An 18,129-nucleotide genomic window follows, 5' to 3' on the forward strand; every position below is an offset into this window, starting at 1 on the left:
AACAAATATTAAAATAGGAAGACAGAGAACTTTATTAAAAACAACAAACACAATATAACATAGTTATATGTTATAAAACAATAATTACAAATTATTGAACGATAAAAATTTATAAAAATTTAACAAAGAATTCAAAATAAGTTAATTAAATTAAAATTTAAATTAAAATTAATATTACAATTACAATTACAATTACAATAATGTAACGAATTATGTGAGAAAATTTTATACCTCAGCACTGTACATTGAATGTGTACAAAAGCAAAATACTTAAAGTACTTAAATTAAAATTAAAAATTTATATTATTATAAAAAAATATGTGCTATTACCGAGTGAAGATAATGGTGAAATTATTAATTTTTGAAATATATACAGTATATACAAATTACATAATATTTGAGTAATATAGTGTAATGTATTTATAAAAGTAATTCCCATACGTATTTAAAGTATTTAAAAAAAAAATCAAATATTTTTTATTGCAACAATAAAAATAAACTTGCTTTGCCTTATTTCGCTTTAAAAAACAAAAAAAAAAGAGCTAGATTTCAATTATTTAATTTATTCCTATTAAAAAAACTAACTTAGATTATAATGAATTAAAATTATAGCTAAAATCAATATTAAAATGCGTTTGCTCAAAAAAGCAAAACAAAAACAAAAAAAAAAAAAAGAAAATACAAATAGAATTATAGCCATTATCTTCATTATAAATATAAATTTTAAAGTAATTTATTTATATTAAAGTTAAAAAATGCGTTTATTAATATATAAAGTATATTTACATGAAATACATGTATTCGTAAATAAGTAGAAGTATATACAGAGTATAAACTTACTGGTATTATGTTATTCGTTTTTGTTACATATTATTCACAAATGCTACGTAACGTATTAAGTTTAAGAAAAAAAGAATTTGCTGATTTTAATTGTTTTCATTAATGTTTTAAATTAATTGTAATAAATCTTTTATCATTTTATTTAAATAAAATAAATATAAATATTTATCTAGTTAAAAACTGGCTATTGAAATTGAACATTTTTTGTTGTTGTAGTTTACTACTATTGTGAGTGACCGACTCGCACGAACTAAACCCCTTCCTCTCATTCCTAGAGAGTCTTGTCCTACCCCGGGACTATGTCAGGATTACTTTGAGGTACGATCCCTATTAGTCATTTAAGACTGCCATCGGTATGACCTGCGTCCAGGCTCCGTTCTTGCTGCAGGTGATTAACCTTGCCTTTCGTCTTGGTGTGATACATCTGCTTACTCCAGCTGTCTTCTGTCAAAATCTACTTTTTTTAATCTCAGAATCTTTTCAACAAACATTTTTACGCGATCCCAGTATGTTTTGTTTTCGGTCAGTTTTTTTATTACCGTTCTTGGAGAGAAAACTCCAACTTGCGCTGCCGATGCTTCTCGTTCGGGCAACCACTTTTGCACTCAAAGAATGTGTATCCTGTGGTATCATCCTCAGCTCCACAATATATGAAATTTGTTGACTCTACTTTGCGCATGCGGTAGAGAACCTCTCTATTAATTATAATAGTTTCCGCACTAATACCCCATTTTGCAACAGGGAATACAAGATTTATTAGGCTATTGAGAAGCCTAATGAATCTCCTTAGTTTCTAAAATTCAACACTGTGTGCTGTTAAATGTAGTACCCATTAAATGGCAATCACAGAACACGAGCAGTTAAGATTGGAAGATATTTCATTCTCCATTTTATAAAATCTACAGTTGTCTGGATACATTAAACTCTTCTTAAAAAAAGCAAGGCGTATATACAGTCAATACAGAGTAATTAATTAATCTGAATTTAGATATTTTTAGACTAACGAACTTATTAATATTTTTATTGTTAATATTCTATACGGTTTCTGAATACGGTTTAATTAGATAAACTCAGCTCCTGTGGACTGGCTTTTCTCAGTTATTTTATAAAAACTGAAAAATCCAGACGAGTTTTGTTTACCTTTTATGACTGATTCTGATAATCTGCAGTAGCAAGAAATAATCATATTATCTCTTTACTAAAACAAGCATATGTATATAAACTAACACCCGGATTTGCGTCGCTTCGATTTGCATTGAATCGAATTGCGTAGGCAAAAAAAAAAATTTTGGTTTCGAATTGCGTCGTTTTCTAATACATGCGTACAGAGGGGACTCCCATTTTATTTCTTGTAGGTCAAATTTTTAAAAGGGGATTTACATGTATTAAGTTTTTAGTTAAAAGATGTCAGTTTACATTTGTGTGGTGAAGTGGAAAGGTAATTTTCTGCTTTGAGTCAAAATGAAAATAAATTTCTTTGGAACAAAAGTTGGAAATTTTAAAACGTTTTAAAATTGAAGAGAAACCTGCTGATATTGGAAGAATTCTATGTGTAACTCCAACTACTGTAAGAACAATTTGTAATCGTGATACGGACTACATTAAGGACTATAAAAAAGGTGTCACACATTTGCAGACCAAACAAGTTACAAAAAATAAAAGTCCATTAATTGTAAAAATGGAGTACCTTCTATCCATTTGGTTAGAAAATTAGAAACAAAGATGAATGCTATTGAGCCAAATTTTAATTCAGAATAAAGCTATGTCGATATTCAATGAGTTAAAAGATAATTCTCCACCAACTGGTGATCAAAAACCAGAATATTTTTGAAAATTAAATATGTGAATAAATGTGACTCAATTTGCATTGTTTCGATTTGCATCGCGGTTTGTCGGTCTCAAATAACGACGCAAATAGGGGTTTTAGTGTACCTATATGCCGGTTGTTCGAGTGATAGCGATAGTTTTTTATATAATTTTTTATATATATTAGAATATAGTTTTTTACTAGAAAATAGTCCAAAAAGCAGGTTCTTAAAAGCGATATGCATTTTTTACTTATGTTCGTATGCTCCTTTGGATAGGTTCAATGAATGAGAGTTCAAATAATATTTATATAATATCTACTGCTTCATATCAATATGAAAGTGTTTATAACTTGACATCGATATTTTTCCAGGAAAATAACACATAATATGACAGTCATAATTTAAATAGATAAATTTAGCAGTTTTGTTTAAAAGGAAAATTATTACATTTGTTCATATCTTTAGTTGATTATGCTATATTGTAGTAACACAGCTTCTATACCTATATTTTGTGCGAGTTCGGTGGAAATCACGACCAGATTATATAGTAATGTTCGGCAAAAGGGCTTAAACTGATTTAAATAATATCGCAAGAGGAATATCCGTTTAATAGGGATGTTACTAGAATTTTGAGCAGTTTTCATTATATATAGATTAATTAATTACAGTATAAAGAATAAATTAAAAATCTTATACATATTGAAAGAAAAGCTGATCTAGTTTAAATAATTAAAATGAAGGTTTCTTGCGGATTTAGTTTGTATTATAATTTTTATTTTTAAAAACTGAAAATGCCTTTCCATTTGTTTATTAATATTAAAGTTTTTTTATCGAGTTCTATAAAAAGTAAATGTATCAAGTTGACTATACTGATTCCAAGATCTTCAGTAATGATTGTCGATTACTAATTATAAATTAATTCTAAATAAAGAAGAAGAGAAGTACTAAATCAGATATAGGGAATGTTCTGTGTTATGAATGTAATATATTAAAAATACAATATCAAAATAATTTTTTTTTTAATTTATTATTTCAAGGTTGAATTACATTTAATTTATGAATTTAAGGTTTATCTTGAGTAGTTTTTTTTTTAAATCTGCTCTTGATTAACATTTATGAAGTTCTTTAGTTTCTTACAAATTTTATTACATTTATCTATATTTTTTTTTCTTTTTTTTTTTTTTTTTGAGCACATGTATTAATTTTATAAATATAGAAAAACTTAATTTATTTCAAAGAACATCAAACAAAAGCACATACATATGTGTAAGTTTTTTTACTATGAATTATAGCAGTATACTCTATACAGATGACAACTTCAATGAGCAACCGCAACGGAATCCACAGTTCTAGGAAGTCCAATCAGCTCAAATTTTGTGGTTGTTTAAAATCTATTCTATGTTTTTACATATACAAGCAGCCTAGCACTAACATCGAATTTGCATTAAAAATTGACATTAAACTCCATATGAGAAAAATGTTTCAGAAGATTTTTACATTATAGAAAATTTATTTATATGGAGTTCTATGTGAATATTGCGTGCGACATAGATGTTAATACTAGACCTATCTCATAAAACTTTGGATATTTTGTTTATTATCTGCGCGGAGCAGAAGTCTTTAGCATAACATTAAGCCTGGATGACCATATCTACAAGTAAGTTAATTATATTTTTTCTTTAGATTAGTGAAAATACACAGTTAAAGCATTAATAAGCTTATATAAAACTGAACTTTAGCTTTATTTGTTTCATTAAGAACAAAAATATTTCCTGCACTTCATTTTATCAAAAAAAAAAAAATTAAACTTAAGCGTACATTAAAGTCTATAAATTCAAATTTAAAATTAAAATTTTCATCTATCCAAAAGTGTCTCCAATTTTACAGAAAAAAAAAGTTGGAAACATATTCTTTGTAACATACCTGACAGACGCAAACTCACCCAAAAATTTAAACAGCTATGGTATGCATGACCTCGAGTAAGCAGTTCATTAAAAATGTATGTAAGGGATATTCACGTTCTCGAGTAACAAACTCGATAATCGAGTAACACAGTAATACTGCAAATTGCCAAGAATATAATATACATATGTACTCCAAATCTATTTTGTTGGTGCCGTTTGGCACTGTTACTCGGTCCCTAAACTCGTTATGCGAGATCGTGAATACCCCTATAACTCTGTTAATATAGTAACAAGCTTGTGCTACTGTGTTACTCAGTTAATAAACTTGTTATTCAAGAACGCGAATACCATCCATTACCGATTCTTACGAAATGTACCAAAAATTGATTCGTCTCTTCAGGACTTTTTCACATTTTTGTTAATTGCAATAATTCAGACTTATAATTTGTGATAAAAAAAATTTAATACAAAATTTTCAAAAAATTATTGAAAAAGTACTAAAAGCAAATAAAGTCTTACTTTTTTTCAAAAACTGTACTTACTTTCAGTTATAAAAATTTATAATTATTTTAATTTTTTTTTAATATTTGTAAATAGTTTTAGTTTTAGATAGTTTTAGGGAATTTCTTTATTAATATTATTTTCATTAATAGATACTCTTTAGCTATTAACCCTGATTATAATAATGTTTCTCTTTATAATTTTGGGTAATAATTACTATTTATTAATTATACCTTACGCATTCAACGTATAATAAATGTATTTGAATTTAATCGATTATCTGTTAGTCCCTTGATGTATCAGATCGCGAAAATGATGATCCTCCACGTCGATTCATTTGGCTACTGTTGCGCGTTGGTGATATAGAAGACATATCGTAGCGTTTTTTCTTTGTATAGCTTGAAGAATCATCGCGACTATTGCATTCATTGTCATTGTAACGATTGGAGATAGACTGTCCATTTTCATATTGTCCACGTTCGTTAAATTTTAGATGCACGTCGCGTGTATTTCGTGACTCTTTTGGTAGAGAACTAGACTGACTGTCACTACGTGAACGCGAATGGCGCTCGCGTGATGTAGACTTGCCATCGCGTGATGCAGTCGAATGTGAACGACTGCGTGATTCGCTTCTGCAAATATATATAATATACATATTAAACATTGAATAAAGAAAAGGGATTATAATAAATATAAAAATTTATATAGTAAAAGAAATTACATTTAAGAACCTTAAAATAATAAATTGATGGCAAATTCGATTGGTGACTCTGGATTCAATCCAGAATTACGCTTGATCTGTCAAATTTTGTTTCCCAATCGCCGTTTTTAGAGTAATCGAAAATTTTTCAAATTTCGTTAATGGGTATTTAAATTTTTTGCACCAATCAGAAATGAAAATTACACTAAAAGAGAAACTCGATTGAAAAAGTCACCCCAGATTTACTAATCGAAAACAGCATAAATAAATATACAGTCAAACCTATATATCAAAGTCGGTGGTGCCTGCAAAAAACTTTGTTATAGAGAGGTCTTCGTTATAGAAAAGTTTGACTGTATGTCCATTTAATAGATAACATATATTACATATATTAACATACACTTATTTTATTGTTTAAATATATCTTAAAATTATTAAATTAACAGAATTAACAGAATTATATCATTTATTGTTTTATTTGGTATATAAAAATAATTTAGTATATCAGATGAAAACCAATTTCTGTGATATGATAATAAACTTCGTGACAACTTCGTAACAATTTACTTGTAAAACCATTGATCCATAAGCCAAAGAATAATCTTGAAAAGGCGGTATTCTCTCAGTTGCAAAAACAATATAATTTAGAAACTGGAAGTCAATGACTATTGACATATAGACATAACAATAAGTGGTTAATGAAACTAAAGTTCTCTCAAATTGCAACATTATTTGGTCCATTATTTATAGCAAGCAAGCATTTACACAGCGGGATAAATTAGGTGTTATTCAATAAAAGTCCTTAAAACCTTTACTCGGTACACAAAACACTATGTTAAAATTAAACTTAAACTTTTCCTATAACATAACCCAATGCAAAATACTTGTCATCCCGGGTGATCTATATAACAGGAATCATGAAAGGAATTACAAATACGAACATATGAAATGAAATATGAGAAAGTAAAGGCAAAGTGCGAAAAAAATGCGATTGTTTAGGATAGTATATGTAGGAAAGAATAAGTGGGTTTTAATTTAATCTAGTCTGATTCAGGGAAATTCAATGGGTCGAAGCCAACTACGCAAAATAGGATCTACAACAGCAGGAATATGTTGTATAGTTTTCTGTAATTTTTTACTGTAAAATATTGAGACAAAACCTGTCCTCATGAATTAATTATAGTGACTCCCAGAAACGAAAAAAATCTTATAAGAAAATCTATAATTTCCCTTTATAGAAATTCTAATATTTCAGAAACCAACTTATTTGAAATTTTTAGGTTATACATATATTGATGTTATTCGTTATATAATAAAAAATATTTCATTTAGTATTTAATTTATATTATTAAATACTAAATATAAAAATAGAGCAAATAATAAAATTTAATTTTCAGATGATTGTGTTAATAACATGTTTCCATATGGATGAAATACAACTTCCACGTGGTATAAATACATAAAATTCTTTAAAGTATTAAAAATTTACCATAGAGTCTATAATATACCAATCTTACTCATCGACCTTTTTTAACCAAGAAGAGTTTAACCAACCTCTTCCAGTTTTGTGACACAAATTAATTCATTGTTCGATAACAAGATTAAGTCTACAATCTTACCTTGAGTAAACTGAAAACTAGTGTGGGAATGCCTTCTATTTCTCAAAGACCTTGCTGAAAGGAACAGGATTTACTTAATATAGATCCCGGGGCACAGCGGGATCGAAGAAGAAAAAACAGCAGAACACATTCTGTGTCACTGTGATAATCTCGATAGTCTCGGTACTTATCCACTTATAACGGAATTTGGCAACATCTCACCAAAGGACATAATGGCGTTCTTAACTGCTATATATATGCAAATTTCAGAAATTTGTAAAGAAAATTTTAATAATGCTTGTCATATATATTTGTTTATATATATTTTACAAGTTGAAAGCCTTTGTTGTTGTTCTTATTGTTAAAGGAATTGCAAAGGGTGGGTGTTGGTAGTTTGACAGGAGAGGGAATCGTTTAGAAGTAGGAATTGATTGGGAATGGATGGGATTTGAGATCATCCTGAGTCAAAGCGAAGAAACCTAACCACTTTAAAGAAGGGCAGGTCCAAAGACACTGAATTTCAGTGTGCGTATTGGAACATGAAAACAGAAGGGCGATATTATGGAGGGTAGAGCTACAGTGTGGGCGCACATTGATAATTCCCAAAAGAAAAGGCTTATTATAATCAAGCTTTTCATTTTAAGTTACATGTAATAAAAAAAAAAGAAAATATTTTAATTTATTATAAAGATTAAATTAGAGAAAATATATTTGAATTTAGAATACAGATTTTTTAATATTTAAAAAGTTTTTATTATAATTTGAATTGATTTTATAAAAAATATTTATGAAAGTAATTTTGAATTATACTTAAAAACTATTAAGTAATAATGTATATTGTGAGGACTAAGTTTTCCTTCATTTCATCAAATTAGTTACTGAATAAAAATTGTATATATAAATAAAATATCTATATAACTTGTGTTAAGAGGGAATTCAATGCATTAAGTTTATTTTAAATATTCTTTATTTTGATTTTATGAACAGTTTTTAATAATAGCTAGAGGTATTATTCACTTATACATAAATAATGTACAAAAACACTTAAAATTAATGAAGTAAAATAATAAAAAAAAAACAGTGAAAAGAATATCATATTCTACAATCAGCATATTAATTCTATAAGAACCAGCTACTGTATAAATTTGTAAGAGAAACGTTTATTTTTTTATATCTTTCAAAGATTGCACACAATCGAGAAAACAAATCTCAAGACTTTACAGATATCGCACTAAATTCTAATAAACACCAAGATGTGCATTTTAAATGAACGTTCTTAGTTCTTTAGTACACTGTTGTTAGGCAGCGCTAGCAATTAAAATTTTAATAATTATGAATATTCATTATTAAGCAATTTTACCGAGTATTACAGCACTCGAAAGGTTGTAGTAGAAGAGATTTATCCAAGACAACATGCGTTTAATACAATATTGAAAGATGTAAAAAAAGTAGAACGAACATAAAATTCTTTTTAGAAGCTTTGTTGAGGTCCTACGCTACTCATTTGGAAAAATCTGTAGAAAATAGTCATTATCTTCACTGATTTTTAACTTAATACAAAGTAATAATTATGTCTATCCATAAAATACAACTTTTTTTTTAGACATTTACACTTTATATGTTAAATCTTTTAGTCTGAATCAGATTTTTTTGATTTTTTCTTCGCTGGTGCACTTTCAGTTTCTGGCGCCGCTTCATCTTTACGTTTATTTTTTTTCTTCTTCTTTTTCTTTTCTGTCGTAACTTCTGCAACTTCTTCTTCCGCAACTACTGAATCTTCAGCTGCTTTTGAAGATGTTGCAGCTTCTGTATCATCCTTATCTTCTTCATTTGCATCTTTGTGTTTGCGCTTACCTCCTAGGGTAAAGTCGAGTTCAGGTTTATAAGTGTACACTTCACTGAAATTGCAAAAAAAAATTATATGTGAGTATAAGGTTTTATAAATAAAAACATATAGTTCAAGCAGTTATATTTTGCTAATATCAGACAGCCAAGAGTATTCAGCACTGAAATTATATTCAGACAATTGCGAAACCTTATAGTAATCATCATGTTAGCCAATATATAACGTTTAAATAATGTAATACATATTCAACTAACCTCTTTGCTTGGTATTTTTCAAATTTAGCCTTTGCTTTACCGGTTCCAGATAATTTTCGTAAATTGCCTTCCTCTAGTAAACGCAATCGTGATTCCAATTTTACCTTATGAGCCGCTCCCAGTTCAAATGAGGCTTCTTCACCGAAAGCATCAACACGTGTTGCAAGTGAAGACTTTGCAGCTAGTGAACGGGACATTTTGCCTTTATTTTTTAAACTGGCCTGACCTACTAAATTTGCATGATAAATAAGACCATATTTTGGTGTATCCTTTTTCGTTTTAAGCGCCCGGAACAACGCTTTTTCTGCGCCTAGAATTTGTACAGTTGAAGATGGATGTTTTGCAAGATTGATTAGTGAACCAGCATGAGCTATGAGCCTCGCGCCTACAGTTTCACCAACAAGTATTGTTAGATTGGGTGCCATCGCCATCATACGGGTCTTTAAGTAATCATACAAATGCGTGCGATAATCATTAATTGAAATAATTTCATCACAGAGACACTGTATGTTTATTATATCTTCTTCTGAAATCTCTGTACCCATTGATATTTCGGCAGCTTCCTTTACTTTCTCCTCGACATCTTCAGGCAATATATCGGACAAGTCAATTTGTATCATATTTTCACGTGTACCAACCAATTTAATAACCTTCACAAAAGCAATGTTATCAGTGATTAACTTGCCTAATTCAGGAAAATGCCAGCCATACCACTCTCGCACGCGCATTATATAGTTATTAAGCTCCTTATCAAGATCATCAAGTAAGCACTGTGCCTGCACAATCATGGTGTCGATTTTATCAGGAGAGAATTTTAATTTATAACGTGAGAGCGAATGTGCCAAACCAAGTGCCATAGCAGTTATTTCACGTTTGGGCATTCCAACCAAAAGACTATCCGCCTGTTGTCGTATACATCTCATGAGTTCCTGAACGCTATTATTATACACACATTGTACAGCAAACTTGTCCCTTATAGAATTGCCAAGTTTAGCATCGGCCACCAATAGCGATGTCTGTAGATCATCGTTGACCAATTTCTTGAGCGTCTTTTTCAACGGTTTCGAAACTTTACCTTCAACAGCCGCAGTTGCAGCAGCAAGTGCTTCAGTTGTGTCATTGAATTTTTCAAAATGCTGCAACTTTAGCAGCTTACCTGCCTTTTCAGGAGTCTCAAACTCAAGATAAAGATTATCTACCTTTTCCAACTTTTTTTCATCCAAAAGTTTGAATATTGCGTACCCCGCGGGTGTTTCGTACAAAACAAGCATGTTTGATATGCTTATAAATTCATCAGTTTAATATACTTTTTTGGTTATAATAAAAATTTCCACAAACGTTGACAACACGCCAAAACCCAACTACACGCTGCCGAAGTTAATTCAAAATGACTGCCATGACCAAAAACACGTGCATGTCAAAGTGACATTCACCACATTCGCCATTCACAAAGTGTCATAATTTGTAAAGCGACCTCTGGTTTTCACTTTTCATACAATTGACATATTCGCGCAAGTTGCCAGTTTTAAACTGGCCCAGAAGCAGTTCTTTACTTTTCTTTACTTTAATAATTAAATTAATCGTATAAAAAAATTGAATACACATATTAAAATGTGTAAATTTTAAATAAAGGTTAAAAATAAAAAATAAATAAAAAATTTTGAAATAAGAGTTTTATTCAAATATTAAATACATGTGGAAGAAAACAATACAAAATATGCATTATTTTTGTAGCAAAATTTGAAATGCTATTAAATAAGTTATTTTAATGCACAATAGCATACACTATGACATCCAATACAACAAATAATTAATTTAACAAACGACTAAATACTGTAATTGATTTGCAATAATTCATTATAAATTCTTTTACGATTATCAACTCTTTATTTCACAGAAATTGTTGAGTATTGTGCGGAATTCGAATATTTTTTATACAATATGGGTATTCCTTGAAAATTCGGTAACGTGATTAAGTTTTATGTACAAATACTAAGTTTTGGGAAATTAAAACATTACCGAGTTAACGACATACCGATTCACCAGGATTTTTAATTTTTTCGGTGTTCAGTTAAAATATCAACTGATTGTTATTATAATAAAGTGTCGCACAAAATTTAAATATAATTTAAAGTATTAGAAAATATAATAAAGAAAAAAATATTCATAGATATAAAAAAGTAAATAAAAGAACAAGTTTCACCTTTATAGTACTTCTTACATTCATTTTTTCTTGCCATTTTCTAACTTTCATAAATTGACCGAGAAATAGATAGAAAGGACCGTTCAAACATTTATTATTTTATCACTTTAACAATTACCGAGCTATATATAAATATCCATATTGTGTATTCAATTACATGAAAAATAATTCATTTTATAAATGAATATAAAATTAAAATTTTTGTTTTTATTTCTTAACATGAAACACTTATTCATTCACGTTAATATCATAAAACAATATTTTAAAAATGCAAATGAATAATCCCTTTATACCAGCCATCCTTAAAACAGACCCAAAACCCTTTTTTTTCTTATACAGTATAGTCTCGATAGTCTCAACATTGCATTATCTTTTTTGTAATTGCTATAATTCAGATAAAGCCCAAAAACACTACCGCAATAATCTGGACAGCAATATTCTAGTACATCTTTTTTTTTATTTTATTTTTGTAATTACTACAATATATGATTTACATATTTTACGTATATCAGCAATATTAAATTTTTTTCTTTCTTAAGCAATTAATATTAATTTATATATTATATATATATGTACATTTGTAAGTATATTTGTAAGAATGATAGATCGAAAGCTACGCATTTTGCCACCTCTGGTCCAAATTGCTTAGTATTAATATAAAATACTACATTTTTGTGCTGCACTTGATAGGAAATCTATCGGATCTTACGATGTATGAGGTACAAACAAGCATAATAAATATGTTGTTCGATGGGTTATAATGTATAAATGATATTTTGTTTATTATTAAAAAATTAATAAAAATTAAAATGTCTCAGTAGTAGCAACCATAACAGGTATTGATTTGAAAAAGACGCATTAACTAATTAGTCTTATTGTTCATCTTTGAAAATAATATTCAAGAAATAGTAGTTTATTTTGTCTCTTATATTAAATATTTCAGAAATAAAACTTATTTATTTCCGGTTATTTTTTAACTGAAAAGGAACTCGTGCAAGTAACCTTAGGTATCACGTAAGGCACAGATTAAAAGAAACTTCTAATAATAATACTATCGGGAACTAACAGTTTTTTAAAAAATTAATAATAAAAGTTTTCAATTTATTGTATATTTAAAAAAAAAAAAAAATTTTAAATTAACAGTTAATATAAGTATTTAAATAAGAACAATTTAAATTATTTAAAATATCTTTACAATGCAAAAAGACATCTTTTTTTTTAACAGTGCCTGTGATAGGGTCATTGAAAAATTAGTCTTAAATGTAAATTCTGAAAACCCTATGAGTCGTCCGTGTCTCCTACGAAAATATTTTAAAATTTATTTCCCGATATGCGTGTCATTTTATTAAAAAAAAAAAAAAGAAGCTCGTAAAGAAATTCTGACAAGTCGTCAAAATCCATCCCGCTTGTAAAAGAATGAACCTTAAACATAATATTCCTAATAGCCTTTTTAAACAGCACAAGTAATTGTCTAATGTTGAGCCCTTTCCGAGGTAATGCATCTAGGCACTTTTACTCTTTGATAGCTGGGAGGTTTCTGTACTCCTCATAAGCTTCGTGATTATTCAAAGACTGATCTAAGATCTGCTCGTTCGGCGGTCGCTTCGCTAATAACGTGTTCACACAGCAAATCGTAATTTTATCTTAATTGTTTGTTTGTAGTTGTTATAATTTTATTTTTGTAGTTGCGCTCATAGGCAAAAATATTTTTCCACATTACAACAATGTTTTGTTTTGCTTTATTTAAGTTTATAAATATTATTCACAATATTGGTTTAATTTAAGCTTAAATTTGTATAAATCACAATTAAATCATAATTTTCATGGTTGATCGAATCGAACCAGCAAAAGTTTGGCCAACTTGACCCAAATTATCACTATGTTTGTTAAAGTAACGCGGTGACGATGAACGTAGACGTTCAGGGTCGAGGACGTGAACGTGTGGCTGTGTGAATAGGCAATAAATTGCGTTTCTTTAGTTATTCTAAAAAAGTGGATGAACACATTTAATTCGAAATGCAATCAAGAATTTTTAAAGATTACTATAATATAATATAATATAATATGAAGAGGTTGAGTACAAAGAACAAATAACCTAACCGTAAACAAACTGAAGAGAAGCCAAGCAAAAGGGACATGGACCGAAGAAAAATTTATTGAAAAAATGAATTTTAAGTTCATTGAAATTTATGAGCTTGAATTCCACTCGTTCTACGTGGAAAAAGTACAATCCTAAACTACAATCCTTGTTGTTGTAGTTCACCACTATTCGAAAAAGCCTCGTTATTCTACAATAGAAACACTGAGCACTTATTCTCTGCTTTTATGACCGGCCTTTGGTTCTCCACTATGCACCCGTTTATTACTCTATATAATGAAAAATATATACATATATATATTATCATTTCGCTTTTTTGGTTACCTCCAATAAGAGGCACTTAAGTCTCCGTACCCATTGTTATACTCTATCTACCATATATATTCAATCTAACTGTAATGGCCAGGACATGATAGATGTGAAATTTATACAACATATACATATGTTTAGAGATATTTTTGACCAAACAAGACTGAAACCACATTTTCTTGTGACAATAACTCCCAGAAGTTGGATAATGAATCAAATTACTAAGCTAAAATGGTATTCAATTCACCAATTAAATACCACATAGCCGCACTCAGCAACTAACAATGATTTATTTCACATTTCACTAGTTGAAGAAGCACATGGTGAAATCGATGGAACTTTATTTCAGACCAAAAATATATCGTCCGTTATACTTATGACATTTAACTGTTACATATTTAATATTAAATAAAATGGGAACATTCAGAAATTGCTAACTAAACTTCATATTTTAGCATAATAAAGTATTAATATAAGTATAAAGTATGCGACGGCATACAGAAAGAGATATAAATCTGTCTCTATCCTGCATATTTCTCCGCATATTTTTTTTGAAAATAAATCCAGTTTAAGTACCTATACAGTGAATGGAACGTATATATGATAAATTTGGTTCAGTAAGATCTTTCAGTTCATTCAGGCCAAAAATAAATTGAACAGCTTTATAAATTCCTAAGATCTTGATAAAAACTTTTTATAATATGAAATTAAATAAAACTTATGTTAAACTCACATAAGCATGTAGTGTCTATAATATAATATACTAACTTTAAAATTAATTTTAATGCTAACTGACAAATAAATAAATAAATAAATATATAAAAAAATTATATAAAATTTAAAAAAAATCATATAAAATTAAAAAGAAAATTATATACAATTAAAAAAAAATTATATAAAAATAAAAAAAAATAAAAAAAAAATTATATAAGATTAAAAAACAATGATATAAAATTAAAAAAAAATTACATCAAATTAAAAAAAAATTATATAAAATTAAAAAAAAAATTATATAAAATTAAAAAAAAAATTATATAAAATTAAAAAAAAAATTATATAAAATTAAAAGAATTAATGTTAAACTCACATTAGCATATCGTATCTATAATATAATATACTAACTTTAAAATTAATTTTAATTTTAACTCACAAATAAATGATATAAAAAAAATTATAAATTTACAAAAATATATAAAATTGAAAAGAGAATTATATAATATACAAAAATAAAATTTTATAAAATTAAAAGAAAAGTTATATAAATTAGAAAATAAAATTATATAAAATTAAAAAAAATTAATGTTAAATTCACATAAGCATATCGTATTTATAATATAATACATATAATATAAAATACTAACTTTAAAATTAATTTTAATTTTAACTCACAAATAAATAAATAGTACATATAAAAAAAAAAAAATTATATAAAACTAAAAAAAAATTATATAATATTAAAAAATTACATTATATAAAACTAAAGAATGAAATTTTATAATATTAAAAAGAATTATCTAAAATTAAAAGAAAAATTATCTAAAATTAAAAAAAAATTATCCAAAATTAAAAAAAAAATTATATAATTAAAAAAAAATTATATAAAATTAAAAAAAAAATTATGTAAAATTAAAAAAAAAAATTATATAAAATTACAAAAAAAAATTATATAAAATTACAAAAAAAAAATTAAATAAAATTAAAACAAAAGAAATAAATGATAAACTTACATTGGCATATCGTTTCTAATAATAAATTATTATACTTAAAAATTACTTATGTTATTCATAAGTAAAAATAAAAATTACAATAATATGTTCAGTAATATGACTAATACAAGATATATTCACGCAAGCCTTATTGTTATTTTATTATGCTATGTACAAATAATGTATGAATATAAATTTTAATACTATTGTTGCATATATATAAAATTAGTAATTTCAGATCCATTTTTAATGATTAGCGATTATTTTTACTAATATAGATTATTCGTCAATAGAGCAATAAGTCCTTCAAACATCTACACAGTTAGAGTGAAGATAAGTACTTTAATAAATAAATTTTAATTTTATAAAACTCATTAATTTATTTTGAATTTTTACATTTCAACTATTTATATAGGTAAAGGTCCTCATGACTTTGATACACGTTAAATTTATGTTAATCGTTTACTAAATCCATACTAAAAAATTTGTATAAAATGTAGTCTCCAAACTGCTTGTGTCTTCAAACAGAACAATTTTGAGTAGAAAGTAAATAGGTTTTTGCTGGATTTTCATTTTAAAAACTGGATCGTCTTTTATTGTAACCAAAACAAAAGCAAATTCTTTAGAACTAAATTGCAGCATTGGTTCAAAATTGTTTTTGTGAAGATTGTGTTTAAGCTTATTCTCTTCCAATAAGTAGACCAATAAGCGATGATTTTAATAGCACAAAATTCCATTGACATTGTCCGTTTTTTATCCGCCACCTAAACAAAAATAAAATTAATTCGCTACACAAAATATAATATTTCTTAATTACTTACTAGAATCAACCATCACATGTACATTTACATATTTTTCGCACAAACCGTTTAAATATTTTTTTTTTTTTCACTTAATTTGTCGTTCGTTTGTAGTAGCCCGTGTTGAGAGCGGCGGGCGGTACTTAGTCGTCTGTATACAGTAGTGGTGCCGGTTGTTTCCGGACCTTCACTTAATTTGTCGTTCGTTTGTAGTAGCCCGTGTTGAGAGCGGCGGGCGGTACTTAGTCGTCTGTATACAGTAGTGGTGCCGGTTGTTTCCGGACCTTCACTTAATTTGGGCATTCTGAATGCAAATTTTTTGCTAAAATAATCTGCAGTTTTTTTATAGATTTCTTCAGCTTATACTTGTAATTAAACAAAAAATAGAATAAAAATAATAAATAACACAGACCTCTGAGATTTATACAGTATAGTATGTCATATTAAATATGACGAATGTACTACGATATTGAAGAATAAATACAACATACTGTAAATAACCTCACTATATTTACGTTTTTCAAATACATAGTTTATTGTTACTAATAATTTAATATATCGTAGCATCCTCGACACTATGCCAAAACTATTATTAAAATTGTTTCTTAAAAGACTTACCTGCGACGTGCGCGACGACGGCATTCTCTGGCATAATGTCCTCTGCCGCCACATTCGTAACATTTTTCATCCGCATTATAATTGCGTCTTTGACCACCACGACCGCCATTGCTATATTTACCGGTAGATAATTCCACTCGTGCACGACGACCGCACAGTGTTCTGCCATCCAAACCACGCACAGCGTCAGCAGCATCCTGAGCATCTTCAAATTCAACAAATGCAAATCCAGGTGGATTTCGTGCTATCCATATGCTGCGTAAAATTCCATAAGCCCGGAATGCATATTCTAAATCATTTTTTTTGGCATTACTGCCCAAATCACCCACATAAACCTACAGACACAAATTATGTATATGTTATACACAGAAATGCACTTATTAAAATTATATTACCTTGCGGTCACTAGGATAACGAGACATTTTTTTGGACTGCACTCAAACGTTTAAAATGCAAAAAAGAAAGAATAAACAAAAAATTTAGTTTAAAAATATCGATCGCCAAATTAATACACTTCGCCGAAAAAAGCTTAAGATTTACAACCAAACCAAAGCAAAATTACCATTTTTCCTTTATGTTGCTAACCACAATTTTAATCCAATATTTGCGGTCTATTTATCAAGAAATACACAAATATTTTAAACGCAATTTTAACCACTAAACAAATTAGTTCAAATCACTGAAACAACTTAAAAAACACCAAACAAAAGCATCTTTCATGCAAAATGTAATGCCACCTATCCTAAATCAAGGATAATGTGTTTACTGCACATAAACAGTAGATGACGCTGCTGAATATTTTTACATACAATCGTATGAGTCCTTCACGGTAAAATTGCAACATCACAGAACCATTTCAGTGCAATAAGATAAGAACCATTACAGCAATATTTCATTTTAAAAAGCAATTAAAACTATTAATTATTATTATAGATATTTGCATG

At 27.9% G+C, this 18,129-nt stretch overlaps 2 protein-coding genes and 1 non-coding gene across 3 annotated transcripts; all 3 read right to left on the reverse strand.

The window, feature by feature from the left end:
• Window positions 1-5,143: 5,143 nt before the first annotated feature.
• On the reverse strand, window positions 5,144-18,129 carry LOC119687350 (serine/arginine-rich splicing factor 3). Its single transcript, XM_038101637.1, has 4 exons — window positions 17,748-18,129; window positions 17,581-17,616; window positions 17,186-17,520; window positions 5,144-5,685 (listed from the first exon to the last, which is right to left on the reverse strand). The coding sequence occupies exons 1-4, from the start codon at window positions 17,748-17,750 to the stop codon at window positions 5,337-5,339; spliced, it is 723 nt and encodes a 240-aa protein (XP_037957565.1). The 5' UTR covers window positions 17,751-18,129; the 3' UTR covers window positions 5,144-5,336.
• On the reverse strand, window positions 8,978-10,989 carry LOC119687349 (nucleolar protein 58). The gene is made up of 2 exons (XM_038101636.1): window positions 9,452-10,989; window positions 8,978-9,249 (listed from the first exon to the last, which is right to left on the reverse strand). The coding sequence occupies exons 1-2, from the start codon at window positions 10,720-10,722 to the stop codon at window positions 8,982-8,984; spliced, it is 1,539 nt and encodes a 512-aa protein (XP_037957564.1). The 5' UTR covers window positions 10,723-10,989; the 3' UTR covers window positions 8,978-8,981.
• LOC119662826 lies at window positions 9,328-9,408 on the reverse strand. The gene has a single exon (XR_005250921.1). It is a non-coding gene; the product is annotated as a small nucleolar RNA SNORD53/SNORD92 (small nucleolar RNA).

Source organism: Teleopsis dalmanni, chromosome X (genome assembly GCF_002237135.1).
Source record: "Teleopsis dalmanni isolate 2A chromosome X, ASM223713v2, whole genome shotgun sequence".
NCBI lineage: Eukaryota > Metazoa > Arthropoda > Insecta > Diptera > Diopsidae > Teleopsis > Teleopsis dalmanni.

Excerpts from the sequence above, each read along its gene's own strand:
- LOC119687349 (XM_038101636.1), bottom strand. The coding sequence starts at position 10,722 with ATGCTTGTTTTGTACGAAACACCCGCGGGGTACGCAATATTCAAACTT. Across the intron at positions 9,250-9,451 it reads GAAAAATACCAAGCAAAGAG|TGAAGTGTACACTTATAAAC; the intron begins GTTAGTTGAATA and ends TTGCAATTTCAG.
- LOC119687350 (XM_038101637.1), bottom strand. Across the intron at positions 17,521-17,580 it reads GTTATCCTAGTGACCGCAAG|GTTTATGTGGGTGATTTGGG; the intron begins GTAATATAATTT and ends TTGTGTCTGTAG. Across the intron at positions 5,686-17,185 it reads CGTCGTCGCGCACGTCGCAG|AAGCGAATCACGCAGTCGTT; the intron begins GTAAGTCTTTTA and ends ATATATTTGCAG.